At 44.4% G+C, this 15,404-nt stretch overlaps 1 protein-coding gene across 2 annotated transcripts in view; it reads right to left on the reverse strand.

Annotated features, from left to right (window-relative positions):
• The window catches only part of LOC129830892 (tax1-binding protein 1 homolog B-like), a 55,199-nt gene that overhangs the window by 4,123 nt on the left and 35,672 nt on the right, over positions 1–15,404 (reverse strand). For both annotated transcript variants that reach the window (XM_055893715.1, XM_055893714.1), the window contains exons 11-14: positions 14,566–14,638; positions 13,965–14,443; positions 5,204–5,290; positions 2,123–2,309 (exon numbers count right to left, since the gene is read on the reverse strand). In XM_055893715.1, the coding sequence (XP_055749690.1) occupies positions 2,123–2,309; positions 5,204–5,290; positions 13,965–14,443; positions 14,566–14,638 (826 nt within the window). The remainder of the gene's footprint in view (positions 1–2,122; positions 2,310–5,203; positions 5,291–13,964; positions 14,444–14,565; positions 14,639–15,404) is intronic.

The following is a 15,404-nucleotide window of genomic DNA, read 5'->3' on the forward strand; positions in this document are numbered from 1 at the left end:
ACAGGGCTGAAATGGAGGAGAGATGGAGACCAAGAGACAGACAGGGCTGAAATGGAAGAGAGAGGGAGAGATGGAGACCAAGAGACAGACAGGGCTGAAATGGATGAGAGAAGAGAGGGAGACAAAGAGACAGACAGGGCTGAAATGGGGGAGAGAGGGAGAGATGGCAACCAAGAGAGACAGACAGGGATGAACTGGAAGAGAGGGAGAGATGGGTAGCCTGGGAGCGATAGAAAAGAAGCTGGGAAATAGAAACACGGTGTAGATAATACTAGATAGAGACAGTATTGAGAGATGGAGACCAAGAGACAGACGGATCAGACACACTACATTGCCAAAAGTATGTTGACACCCAACATTTCATTCAAAAATCATGGGCATTAATATGGAGTTGCTGCTATAACAGCCTCCACTCTTCTGGGAAGGCTTTTCACCAGATGTTGGAACATTGCTGCTGGGACTTGCTTCCATTTAGCCACAAGACCATTAGTGAGGTCGGGCACTTCTATTGGGTGATTAGGCCTGGATCGCAGTCGGCGTTCCAATTCATCCCAAAGGTGTTCGATGGGGATGAGGTCAGGGCTCTGTGCAGGCCAGTCAAGTTCTTCCACACCGATCTCGACAAACCATTTCTGTATGGACCTCGTTTTGTGCACGGGGCATTGTCATGCTGAAACAGGAAAGGGCCTTCCCCAAACTGTTGCCACAAAGTTGGAAGCACAGAATCGTCCATAATGTTGCATGCTGTAGCGTTAAGATTTCCCTCCACTGGAACTAAAAAGCCCCAGACCATTATTCCTCCTCCACCAAACTTTACAGTTGGTACTATGCATTGGGGCAGGTAGCATGGGCTCCATCAAACCCAGAGTTGTCTGTCAGACGGTGAAGTGTGATTCATCACTCCAGAGAACGCATTTCCACTGCTCCAGAGTCCAATGGCAGTGAGCTTTATGTCGACGCTTGGCATTGTGATCTTACATGGAACTCAAACCGGCTAGAATACATTTATTGTGTCCCCCTACACCAAACGCGATCACGACACACAGGTTAAAATATCAAAACAAACTCTGAACCAATGACATTAATTTGGGGACAGGTCGAAAAGCGTTAAACATTTTTTTGTCCTATTTAGCTAGCTTGCTGTTGCTGGCTAATTTGCCCTGGGATAAACATTAGGTTGTTATTTTACCTGAAATGCACAAGGTCCTCTACTCCGACAATTAATCCACACATAAAACGGTCACCCGAATCGTTTCTAGTCATCTCTCCTCCTTCCAGGCTTTTTCTTCTTTGAACTTATATGGTGATTGGCATCTAAACCTTCATAGTATTACTACGACGACCAGCAAAACAGTTAGTCTTTCAATCACCCACGTGGGTATAACCAATGAGGAGATGGCACGTGGGTACCTGCTTCTATAAACCAATGAGGAGATGGGAGAGACTGGACTTGCAGAAATAGAAAGGACTTCTATTTTAGCCGTTGGCAACGCAGACGCTCGTTGACGTGTGCGAGCAGTGTGGGTGCAATAATTGAATAACATAGATTTCTAAATTTATTTTGCACCTCTCGCGCACGCAACGCGAGCGGTGTAGTCAGGGTATTAGGCTTGTGTGCGGCTGCTCGGCCATAGAATCCCATTTCATGAAGCTCCCGACGAACAGCTCTTGTGCTGACGTTGCTTCCAGAGGCAGTTTGGAACTCGGTAGTGAGTGTTGCAACCGAAGACAGAGGATTTTTACTCGCTACGCACTTCAGCACTCGCCGGTCCCGTTCTGTGAGCTTGTGTGGCCTACCACTTCGGGCTGAGCCGTTGCTGCTGCTAAACATTTCCACTTCACAATAACAGCACTTACAGTTGACCGGGGCAGCTCTAGCAGGACAGAAATTTGACAAACTGACTTGTTGGAAAGGTGGCATCCTATGACGGCGCCACATTGAAAGTCACTGAGCTCTTCGGTAAAGGCCATTCTACTGCCAATGTTTGTCTATGGCGATTGCATGGCGGTGTGCTCGATTTTATACACGTCAGCAATGGGTGTGGCTGAAATAGCCGAATCCACTAATTTGTCCACATACTTTTTACATGTAGTGTAGCTGGGTGTGGGGGGTGGGTCTCACCTCGAGTGTTGTCGGTGGAGTAGGGGTTCCCGTACTGCAGCTCTGCAGGTCTCTGGGGTACCAGGGGGGGTGGGGAGGGGTCTTGGGGGTAGGGAAGTGGGTAGCGCAGCAACACAGGCTGTTTGACCTCTGACCCCTGACCATCAGCCTCCTGCTCCCTCTGTCGGCCCTGACACTGCTGCAGCTCCTGGCATTGGGAGAAGATGGCCAAGTGAAGACGACTTAAAACAAAACAAATTATTGGAAAAGAAATTAGCACTGAATAAAACAAAGAAAACCAGGTAATCAGACGGTGCTTGTCTTTTCAATCATTTATGGTTTGTTTGTTTGATTGGTGGATTAAATGTATTGGATGTCATAAGGTGAATGCACCAATTTGTAAGTCGCTCTGGATAAGAGCGTCTGCTAAATGACTTAAATGTAATGTAAATGTATTGGATAATTAAAAGCAGTATGCTGCTCCTGCCAGAGACAACATTGACATAAAAAATTATTGAGGATAAAAACACAAAGTCTGAAGGCTTATTTCTATTGAGGTCCAGCAACAAAACCAATGTCAAGGGGCGTGGTTTCATCTTGACATTACCCGACTAACAGTTAGAGGCCTTAACTGAAACAATAACAAAGGGTCACCTCAACTGTGTTTTGGTAAAAAGCTGAGGGATGGGCCTGGAGAAATGGTACCACTTTTAAATTCATAGACAGAGCTATGGATGCAAGGACTGACCATCCATATCGAAATGATAGTCTTAACATTGTTTTCAGGCTATACATTGTTTGTTTACGTTTACATTGTTAACAAACATTGGAGTAAAACAAGCCTTATGTTGGGTTTTGATGGGGTTCGACAGTTGAACTAAACTCATGAGACATTTAGAAGTTATATTCTTCAAGAATCAATGAGTATATATCATGAATTAAGTCCAGGATGGATGTAGCAACTAAGGACTAAGGATTCTAGCTTTAACCCATTACAGTCTTAGCCCTAAGCTTTATGGAATTGTTTTAAAGAAGGTCATGACTCATACCAAGGATAATTTTGCTATTTGATTTTGAATTTAAGCATAAAAAAAATATATACAAATTTGGCCTTTGCTATTAGCCCATACAAACCCACTGAATAACAGATTCACTACATGGAACAACAGCTAGTCCCCCCACAAAAATCAAAAGGACGTTTATTCTGAAGTGTCTGTCCTATATCTGAGAGATGTAAGAAAGATCAGGAAACATTAAATATTTTTACTGTATTTAAACCCTTATTTTTGGCACTAAACATTCTCCATATATACAGTACCAGTCAACAGTTTGGACACACCTACACATCCAAGGGTTTGGAATGAGTTGGACCGCAGAGTGAAGGAAAAGCAGCCAACAAGTGCTCATCATATGTGGGAACTCCTTCAAGACTGTTGGAAAAGCATTCCAGGTGAAGCTGGTTGAGAGTGCCAAGTGTGCAAAGCAGTCATCAAGGCAAAGGGTGGCTACTTTGAAGAATCTCAAATCTCAAATATATTTTGATTAACAATTGTTTGGTTACATGATTCCATATGTGTTATTTCATAGTTTTGATGTCTTCACTATTATTCTACAATGTAGAAAATAGTACAAATTATGAAAAAACCTGGAATGAGTAGGTGTGTCCAAACCTGACTGGTACTGTACTTCCATTCATTTTTTCAACTGGTACTGGGGGACCTTCAGAGGAGTCTTGTGAGACCTGTGGGCCTCCTAGAGCAAAACATGTACGTGTTCGTGAGAGTCTCACCTTTCCACAGAGGGGTCATATTATTGTGTGGCCCAAACTGTTGGGCTGCTACAGACAAGATGGCAGATCGTCTGTACCGACTTCAGACGAGTCCCAATACACTTGTGGGGGCCATAGAGCAAAACGAAGAATGCCATCGTGAGTCTCATCTTTCCATAGAGGGGTCATAATAGTTTGTGGCAAACCGTTCAGACAATTTTGTGAAAATACCTATTTTCTTTCTCCTCCCCCCTCTTTCTTCCTCCCCCTCTCTTGATAAACTAGATAGCCCTGCACTAATGAAGTTAACATTTAAACGAGGCTAACCACGGGGTGAAACAAACACAGAGGATGACATTTGCACCATTTAATGGTTAGTGTATCATGGCAGTACAGTATCATTAGTTGGAATCTAGAAATTGGAGGAGAGGGAGTAAGCTATATAAATAGTAGTAGGTTGGTAAATTCAGTGCTTTTGGTAGGCTTATTATGGGGCGGTAGGTAGCCTAGTGGTTAGAGCGTTGCGCAAGTAACCGAAAGGCTGCTGGATCGAATCCCTGAGCTGACAAGGTAAAAATCTGTCATTCTGCCCCTTAAGGAGATGTGTATCTAAAGTTCCATGCATAACACTTGTATTTTCATCAACATTTATAATGAGTATTTCTGTAAATTGATGTGGCTCTCTGCAAAATCACCGGATGTTTTGGAAGCAAAACATTACTGAACGTAACGCGCCAATGTAAACTGAGATTTTTGGATATAAATATGAACTTTATCGAGCAAAACATACATGTATTGTGTAACATGAAGTCCTATGAGTGTCATCTGATGAAGATCATCAAAGGTTAGTGATTAATTTGATCTCTATTTATGCTTTTTGTGACTCCTCTCTTTGGCTGGAAAAATGGCTGTGTTTTTCTGTGGCTAGGTACTGACCTAACATAATCGTTTGGTGTGCTTTCGTCGTAAAGCCTTTTTGAAAATCTGACACGTTGGCTGGATTCACAACAAGTGTAGCTTTAATTTGGTGTATTGCATGTGTGATTTCATGAAAGTGTAATTTTTATAGTCATTTATTTGAATTTGGCACTCTGCATTTCCACGCTAGCGTCCCACATATCCCAGAGAGGTTAACAGGGCAGTTGTTCCCCGGTAGGCCGTCATTGTAAATAATAATTTGTTCTTCACTGACTTGCCAAGTTAAATAAAGGTTAAATGTAAAAAAATATATATTATATATTATATAAATATAATATAAACTCTTGCAGGCTTCTGTAGTAGCTCTATGAAAGCACTTAATAAAAACTGTTATAACTGGTGAATGTTCATAGTACCTCCTTGAGTTGGTTCCTCTCTCTGAGGGCCTGAGCCAGACTCTCCTTCAGCTCTGTCACCTCCATGGCCCTCTCTACCATCTGGATCTACACAGAGGAAACATTAGACAAAACACGAGACAAAACATTGTACGTATTGGCCACAAGGGAAAGAGAACTTACAGATGTAGCCTTTAATAAGACATCATGTATATACCATCCCAGACATAACCTACCCTAGTGCACTGGGGTGAATGTAAATCAAACACGTGTAGATATATATATCTCTCTCAGAAATTACTCTCACCCCTTGACTTTGTTTTACATTTTGTTGTGTTATTAAAATGGGATTAAAATGGATTTGTCATTTTTTTTGTCAATAAGCTACACAAAATACTCTGTAATGTCAAAGTAGAAGAAAAAGTCTAACATTTTGTAAAAATGTATGGAAAATAAAACACTAATATATCTTCATTAAGTATTCAACCCCCTGAGTCAATACATGTTAGAATCACCTTAGGCAGTTATTAAAGCTGTGAGTCTTTCTGGGTAAGTCTCTAAGAGCTTTAGACACCTGGATTGTACAATATTTGTACATTATTCTTTTTTTAAACCTTCAAGCTCTGTCAAGTTGGTTGTTGATCATTTCTAAACGGCCATTTTCAAGTCTTGCCACAGATGTTCAAGACAATTTAAGTCAAAGCTGTAACTAGGCCACTCAGGAACATACAATGTCATCTTGGTAAGCAACTCCAGTGTATATTTAGCTTTGTGTTTTAGGTTATTGTACTGCTGAAAGGGGAATTTGTCTCCCAGCGTCTTGTCTTCTAGGATTTTGCTTTAATGCCTTATTGCAAACAGGATGCATGTTTTGGAACATTTCTATTCTGTACTGGCTTCCTGTTTTTCATCTGTCTTATAGGTTAGCCATTAACTCTAACTGTTTTAAAGTCACCATTGGCCTCATTGTGAAATCCCTGAGCGGTTTCCTTCCTCTCCGTCAACTGTTAAGGACACCCGTATCTTTCTAGTGACTGGGTGTATTGATACACCATCCAAAGTGTAATTAATAACACTTTAGGTGCCCTTCTTTGCAAGGCATCGGAAAACCTCCCTGGTCGTTCTGGTTGAATCTGTGTTTGAAATTCACTGCTCGACCGAGGGACCTTATAGATAATTGTATGTGTAGGGTACAGAGATGAGGTAGTCCATGCAACTTACTATGTGACTTGTTAAGCACATTTTTACTCCTGAACTTATTTAGTCTTGCCATAACAAAGGGGTTGAATACTTATTGACTCAAGACATTTCAGATTTCCATTTTTTATGAATTATGGGATATTGTGTGTAGGCCATTGACACAAAATCAAAATTTCATCCATTTTAAATTCTCTGAGACCCAAAATTGAGCTCAGGTGCATCCCGAGTGGCGCAGCGGTCTAAGGCACTGCATCTTAGTGCAAGAGGCACTGCATCTCACTACAGTACCTGGTTCGAATCAAAGCTGTATCACATCTGGCCATGATTGGGAGTCCCATAGGGCGGCAAACAATTGGTCCAGCATCGTCCAGGTTTGGCCGGTGTGGACCGTCATTGTAAATAAGAATTTGTTTTTAACTGACTTGATTAGTTAAACAAAAGATAAATACTTTTTTTTTTTTTTAAATCCTGTTTCCATTTAGCATCCTTGAGATGTTTCTACAACTTGATTGTAGTCCACCTGTGGTAAATTCAATTAATTGGACAGGATTTGGAAAGGCACACACCTGTCTATGTTAGGTCCAACAGTTGACAGTGAGTGCATTTCAGATCAAAAACTAAGCCATGAGGTCGAAGGAATTGTCCATAGAGCTCCGAGACAGGATTGTGTTGAGCCACAGATCTGGGGAAGGGTACCAAAACATTTCAGCAGCATTGAAGGTCCCCAAGAACACAGTGGCCTCCATCATTCTTAAATGGAAGAAGTTTGGAACCACCAAGACTCTTCCTAGAGCTGGCCGAACTGAGCAATCGGGGGAGAAGGGCTTTGGCCAGGGAGGTGACCAAGAACCCGATGGTAACTCTGACAGAGCTCCAGAGTTCCTAAGTAAAGATGGGAGAACCTTGCAGAAGGACAACCATCTCTGCAGAACTCCACCAATCAGGCCTTAATAGTAGAGTGGCCAGACTGAAGCCACTCCTCAGTAAAAGGTACATGACAGCCCGCCTGGAGTTTACCTAAAGACTCTCAGACCATGAGAAACAAGATTCTCTGGTCTGATGAAACCAAGATTGAATTGGAATGCCAAGCGTCACGTCTGGAAGAACCCTGGCACCATCCCTACAGTGAAGCATGGTGGTGGCAGCATCATGCTGTGGGGATGCTTTTCAGCGGAAGGTACTGGGAGACTAGTCAGGATCAAGGGAAAGATGAATGGAGCAAAGTACAGAAAGATCCTTGATGAAAACCTGCTCCAGAGCGCTCAGGACCTCAGACTGGGGTGAAGGTTCACCTTTCAACAGGACAACGACCCTAACCACACAGCCAAGACAATGCAGGAGTGGCTTCGGGACAAGTCTTTGAATGTCCTTGAGGGGCCCAGTCAGAGCCCGGACTTGAACCCGATCAAACATCTCTGGAGAGACCTGAAAATAGTTGTACAGCAACTCCCCATCCAACCTGACAGAGCTTGAGAGGATCTGCACAGAAGAATGGGAGAAACTCCCCAAAAACATGTGTGCCAAGCTTGTAGCGTCATACCCAAGAAGACGCAATGTAATGGCTGCCAAAGGTGCTTCAACAAAGTGCTGAGTAAAGGGTCTGAATACTTACAGTATGTAAATGTTATATTTCAGTAAAAACATTTTTTTTACATTTTCAAGACTTAAAAAAAAATCTGTTTTTGCTTTGTCATTATGGGGTATTGTGTGTAGATTAATGAGGACACCTCTTCACATGACTGGATTCTGCTATTTCAGCAACACCCGTGGTGACAGGTGTATATAATCGAGCACACAGCCATGCGATCTCCATAGACAAACATTAGCAGTAGAATGGCCTTACTGAAGAGCTCAGTGACTTTCAACGTGGCTCTGTCATCAGATGCCACCTTTCCAACAGGTTAGTTTGTCAAATGTCTGCCCTGCTAGAGTTTCCCCGGTCAACTGTAAGTGCTGTTATAGTGAAGTGGAAAGTCTAGGAGCAACAAAACGGCTCAGCCGCAAAGTGGTAGACCACACAAGCTCACAGAACAGGACCGCCGAGTCCTGAAGCACATAAAAATCGCCTGTCCTCGGTTGTAACACTCACTATAGAGTTCCAAACTGCCTCTAGAAGCAACGTCAGCACAAGAACTGTTAGTTGGGAGCTTCATGAAATGAGTTTCCATGGCTGAGCTGCCGCACACAAGCCTAAGTTCACCATGCTCAATACCAAGCTTCGGCTGGAGAGGTGTAAAGCTCGCCACCCTTGGACTCTGGAGCAGTGGAAATGCGTTCTATGGGAGTGATGAATCACGCGTCGCCATCACTCCAGAGACTGGGGCAGCAATTATATGCTTTCAAATTTGTGGCAACTGTTTGGGGAAGGCCCTTTCCTGTTTCAGCATGACAATGCCCTGTGCACAAAGCGAGGTCCATACAGAAAGTGTTTGTCGAGATCGATGTGGAAGAACTTGACTGGCGTGCACAGCACCCAGACCAAAACACCATCGAACACCTTTGGGATGAATTGGAATGTTGACTGCGAGCCGGACCTCACTAATGCTCTTGTGGCTGAATAGAAGCAAGTCCCTGCAGCAATGTTCCAACATCTAGTGGAAAGCCTTCCCAGAAGAGTGGAGGCTGTTATAGCAAATCCATATTAATGCCCATGATTTTGGAATGACATTTTTGATGAGCAGGTCTCTCTCTCAATTCTCTCCCTTGATCTATGCCTCGTTTTTATTATCTCCTTCCTTCCCCTCGTTTTCCTTCTATCCTCCCTTCACCTCTGATGCATCTCCTCTACTCCTCTTCACTGTGTGTGTGTCTCTCTCTCTCCGGACCATTAGAGCTAGGGTTACTAACTGTGTATTTACCTCTCTCCGGACCATTAGGGCTAGGGTTACTAACTGTGTATTTACCTCTCTCCGGACCATTAGGGCTAGGGTTACTAACTGTGTCTGTGTATTTACCTCTCTCCGGACCATTAGGGCTAGGGTTACTAACTGTGTCTGTGTATTTACCTCTCTCCAGACCATTAGGGCTAGGGTTACTAACTGTGTATTTACCTCTCTCCGGACCATTAGAGCTAGGGTTACTAACTGTGTCTGTGTATTTACCACTCATGACCATTAGGGCTAGGGTTACTAACTGTGTCTGTGTATTTATCTCTCTCTGGACCATTAGGGCTAGGGTTACTAACTGTGTATTTACCTCTCTCCGGACCATTAGGGCTAGGGTTACTAACTGTGTATTTACCTCTCTCCAGACCATTAGGGCTAGGGTTACTAACTGTGTATTTACCTCTCTCCGGACCATTAGGGCTAGGGTTACTAACTGTGTATTTACCTCTCTCCAGACCATTAGGGCTAGGGTTACTAACTGTGTATTTACCTCTCTCCGGACCATTAGGGCTAGGGTTACTAACTGTGTATTTACCTCTCTCCGGACCATTAGTGCTAGGGTTACTAACTGTGTCTGTGTATTTACCTCTCTCTGGACCATTAGAGCTAGGGTTACTAACTGTGTCTGTGTATTTACCTCTCTCCGGACCATTAGGGCTAGGGTTACTAACTGTGTCTGTGTATTTACCTCTCTCCGGACCATTAGGGCTAGGGTTACTAACTGTGTATTTACCTCTCTCCGGACCATTAGGGCTAGGGTTACTAACTGTGTCTGTGTATTTACCTCTCTCCAGACCATTAGGGCTAGGGTTACTAACTGTGTATTTACCTCTCTCCGGACCATTAGAGCTAGGGTTACTAACTGTGTCTGTGTCTTTACCTCTCTCCGGACCATTAGAGCTAGGGTTACTAACTGTGTCTGTGTATTTACCTCTCTCTGGACCATTAGTGCTAGGGTTACTAACTGTGTCTGTGTATTTACCTCTCTCCGGACCATTAGGGCTAGGGTTACTAACTGTGTCTGTGTATTTACCTCTCTCCGGACCATTAGGGCTAGGGTTACTAACTGTGTATTTACCTCTCTCCGGACCATTAGGGCTAGGGTTACTAACTGTGTATTTAACTCTTTCCAGACCATTAGGGATAGGGTTACTAACTGTGTATTTACCTCTCTCCGGACCATTAGGGCTAGGGTTACTAACTGTGTATTTACCTCTCTCCAGACCATTAGGGCTAGGGTTACTAACTGTGTATTTACCTCTCTCCGGACCATTAGGGCTAGGGTTACTAACTGTGCATTTACCTCTCTCCGGACCATTAGGGCTAGGGTTACTAACTGTGCATTTACCTCTCTCCGGACCATTAGTGCTAGGGTTACTAACTGTGTCTGTGTCTTTACCTCTCTCCGGACCATTAGAGCTAGGGTTACTAACTGTGTCTGTGTATTTACCTCTCTCTGGACCATTAGTGCTAGGGTTACTTTAACTGTGTCTGTGTATTTACCTCTCTCCGGACCATTAGGGCTAGGGTTACTAACTGTGTCTGTGTATTTACCTCTCTCTGGACCATTAGTGCTAGGGTTACTAACTGTGTCTGTGTATTTACCTCTCTCCGGACCATTAGGGCTAGGGTTACTAACTGTGTCTGTGTATTTACCTCTCTCCAGACCATTAGGGCTAGGGTTACTAACTGTGTCTGTGTAATTACCTCTCTCCGGACCATTAGGGCTAGGGTTACTAACTGTGTATTTACCTCTCTCCGGACCATTAGAGCTAGGGTTACTAACTGTGTCTGTGTATTTACCACTCATGACCATTAGGGCTAGGGTTACTAACTGTGTCTGTGTATTTATCTCTCTCTGGACCATTAGGGCTAGGGTTACTAACTGTGTATTTACCTCTCTCCGGACCATTAGGGCTAGGGTTACTAACTGTGTATTTACCTCTCTCCAGACCATTAGGGCTAGGGTTACTAACTGTGTATTTACCTCTCTCCAGACCATTAGGGCTAGGGTTACTAACTGTGTATTTACCTCTCTCCAGACCATTAGGGCTAGGGTTACTAACTGTGTATTTACCTCTCTCCGGACCATTAGTGCTAGGGTTACTAACTGTGTCTGTGTATTTACCTCTCTCCGGACCATTAGGGCTAGGGTTACTAACTGTGTCTGTGTATTTACCTCTCTCCGGACCATTAGGGCTAGGGTTACTAACTGTGTCTGTGTATTTACCTCTCTCCGGACCATTAGGGCTAGGGTTACTAACTGTGTCTGTGTATTTACCTCTCTACGGACCATTAGAGCTAGGGTTACTAACTGTGTCTGTGTATTTACCACATGACCATTAGGGCTAGGGTTACTAACTGTGTCTGTGTATTTATCTCTCTCTGGACCATTAGGGCTAGGGTTACTAACTGTGTATTTACCTCTCTCCGGACCATTAGGGCTAGGGTTACTAACTGTGTATTTACCTCTCTCCAGACCATTAGGGCTAGGGTTACCAACTGTGTATTTACCTCTCTCCGGACCATTAGTGCTAGGGTTACTAACTGTGTATTTACCTCTCTCTGGACCATTAGTGCTAGGGTTACTAACTGTGTATTTACCTCTCTCCGGACCATTAGGGCTAGGGTTACTAACTGTGTATTTACCTCTCTCCGGACCATTAGTGCTAGGGTTACTAACTGTGTCTGTGTATTTATCTCTCTCCGGACCATTAGGGCTAGGGTTACTAACTGTGTCTGTGTATTTACCTCTCTCCGGACCATTAGGGCTAGGGTTACTAACTGTGTCTGTGTATTTACCTCTCTCCGGACCATTAGGGCTAGGGTTACCAACTGTGTATTTATCTCTCTCCGGACCATTAGGGCTAGGGTTACTAACTGTGTCTGTGTATTTACCTCTCTCCGGACCATTAGGGCTAGGGTTACTAACTGTGTCTGTGTATTTACCTCTCTCCAGACCATTAGGGCTAGGGTTACCAACTGTGTATTTACCTCTCTCCGGACCATTAGAGCTAGGGTTACTAACTGTGTCTGTGCATTTACCTCTCTCCGGACCATTAGAGCTAGGGTTACTAACTGTGTCTGTGTATTTACCTCTCTCCGGACCATTAGGGCTAGGGTTACTAACTGTGTATTTACCTCTCTCCGGACCATTAGGGCTAGGGTTACTAACTGTGTATTTACCTCTCTCCGGACCATTAGTGCTAGGGTTACTAACTGTGTATTTACCTCTCTCCGGACCATTAGGGCTAGGGTTACTAACTGTGTATTTACCTCTCTCCGGACCATTAGTGCTAGGGTTACTAACTGTGTCTGTGTATTTACCTCTCTCCGGACCATTAGTGCTAGGGTTACTAACTGTGTCTGTGTATTTACCTCTCTCCGGACCATTAGGGCTAGGGTTACTAACTGTGTATTTACCTCTCTCCGGACCATTAGTGCTAGGGTTACTAACTGTGTCTGTGTATTTACCTCTCTCCGGACCATTAGGGCTAGGGTTACTAACTGTGTATTTACCTCTCTCCGGACCATTAGTGCTAGGGTTACTAACTGTGTCTGTGTATTTACCTCTCTCCGGACCATTAGGGCTAGGGTTACTAACTGTGTATTTACCTCTCTCCGGACCATTAGGGCTAGGGTTACTAACTGTGTATTTACCTCTCTCCGGACCATTAGTGCTAGGGTTACTAACTGTGTATTTACCTCTCTCCGGACCATTAGTGCTAGGGTTACTAACTGTGTATTTACCTCTCTCCGGACCATTAGTGCTAGGGTTACTAACTGTGTCTGTGTATTTACCTCTCTCCGGACCATTAGGGCTAGGGTTACTAACTGTGTATTTACCTCTCTCCGGACCATTAGTGCTAGGGTTACTAACTGTGTCTGTGTATTTACCTCTCTCCGGACCATTAGGGCTAGGGTTACTAACTGTGTATTTACCTCTCTCCAGACCATTAGGGCTAGGGTTACTAACTGTGTATTTACCTCTCTCCGGACCATTAGTGCTAGGGTTACTAACTGTGTATTTACCTCTCTCCGGACCATTAGTGCTAGGGTTACTAACTGTGTATTTACCTCTCTCCGGACCATTAGTGCTAGGGTTACTAACTGTGTCTGTGTTTTTACCTCTCTCCGGACCATTAGGGCTAGGGTTACTAACTGTGTATTTACCTCTCTCCGGACCATTAGTGCTAGGGTTACTAACTGTGTCTGTGTATTTACCTCTCTCCGGACCATTAGTGCTAGGGTTACTAACTGTGTATTCACCTCTCTCCAGACCATTAGGGCTAGGGTTACTAACTGTGTCTGTGTATTTACCTCTATCTGGAGACTATCAAAGGAAAGAGCCTACTATTTACTGCACAGATGAGCATACACTCACTCACAGAACTCAAACACACACACACGCCTAACTGACTGAGAGAAGTACACACTTACTTATGAGAAACACACACTTGTTTGCGCACAGACACACACACACAGACACACAGACACACACGAGCCAGTCCAGAGGAACATGGGGACCAGAGGAGGAACAATATAGACTGAGCTGACCTCACAGGGCTGACATAGACACAACCTTATCAGCCTGGCAGAGAGACTGTTGTGTTTGTGTGTGTGTACAACTATTGTTCTTAAATGTGAGCATGACCGTGTGTGTGAGAATAGTGTGTGTGTATGCATTGATGACTTACCCTGAATCGCTCCTCCTCATTTGCCAGTCTCTGCTTAAGCGTCTCGTTGATAGCACACTGCTCCGCCCACTTCTCCTCCATCCTCGCCAGCTCCTCCTCCACCGAACGAGTCTGTTCTTTCTCTACCTCCTCCACACTCCTCTCATCCACCTCTTCAGCACTCTTCCTCTCATTCTCCACCTCCACCCAACTCTCCATCTTCATGCTCTCCTCTCCTCCACTCCTGTCCTCCTTCCTCTCCTCTTCCACACTCCCATCTTCTTTCCCTTCCTCCTCTCCACTCACTTCTCTTTCCATCTCTTCCCCATTCCGCCCCTTCCACTCTTTCTCCCCAGCTCTCATGGTCTCCATGCCGGAGAATGTGTTGGTGTGTGCGTCGGTCTGTGCGTAAGTGTGTGTGTGTTCCCTGTTTTTGTCACGCCGGTTAGGGACTACCGGCCTCTCACTGTCTCCTCTCAGCACAGTTGCAGACAGATTGCCTGTAAACATATACACGTTAGAGGATTTAGTATTAAAGAGATAAGTGAGTGAGTGAGTGAGTGAGTGAGTGAGTGAGTGAGTGAGTGAGTGAGTGAGTGAGTGAGTGAGTGTGTGTGTATACCTGCTGTAGGTGACTCTGGACTGGGTGTCAGTGGCTCCTGTGTCGTCTCAGTGGCAGCGTTTCTCTTTGACTCCTACAAACATGAGAAAACATCAGACTCAACTAGGCTGCACCCTATTCCTCACCATTTGGTCAGCTGCATGATTAACTTCTGTGTTTATACGTGTTCAAAATTGAGAGTTCCGGCAAAACCGTAGTCTCCACCAAAAAGGCCCATCTGGACTACCGCGACTCTGTGTTCAACCTTCCCATGTCACCCCGCTCCTCCTCACACTCCACTGGCTTCCGGTTGAAGCTCGCATCCACTACAAGACTATGGTGTTCACCTACAGAGCAGCAAGAAGAGCTGCCCCTCCCTACCTTCAGGCTCTGCTCTAACCCTACACCCCAACCCGAGCACTCCATTCTGTCACCTCTGGTCTCTTGGTCTCCGCCCAGTCCAAGCTCTTCTATGTCCTGGCACCCCAATGGTGGAATCAGCTTCCCCCTGAAGCTAGGACAGCAGATCCCTGCCCATCTTCTGAAAACATCTGAAACCCTCCCACTTCAAAGAGTACATTAAATAATCCCACAGCACCACCTCCTCCCCACCTCGAGAAAATAAAAGCCTTTTGTGAACGAACACTCCCACTTGACTTTATCCCCTTACTAGCTATAACTTTATTGTGGGAAAATGTACGTACTATGACTGTGATATGTGGTTGTCCCATCTAGTTATCTGAATATAAATGCACTAACTGTAAGTCGCTCTGGATAAGAGCATCTGCTAAATTACTCAAATGTATAAAAAAAAAATCAAATGTACCACAAGATGGCGCTGTGACGATGTGGTGTAGTAC

This window comes from Salvelinus fontinalis, chromosome 32 (assembly GCF_029448725.1).
Source record: "Salvelinus fontinalis isolate EN_2023a chromosome 32, ASM2944872v1, whole genome shotgun sequence".
Taxonomy (NCBI): domain Eukaryota; kingdom Metazoa; phylum Chordata; class Actinopteri; order Salmoniformes; family Salmonidae; genus Salvelinus; species Salvelinus fontinalis.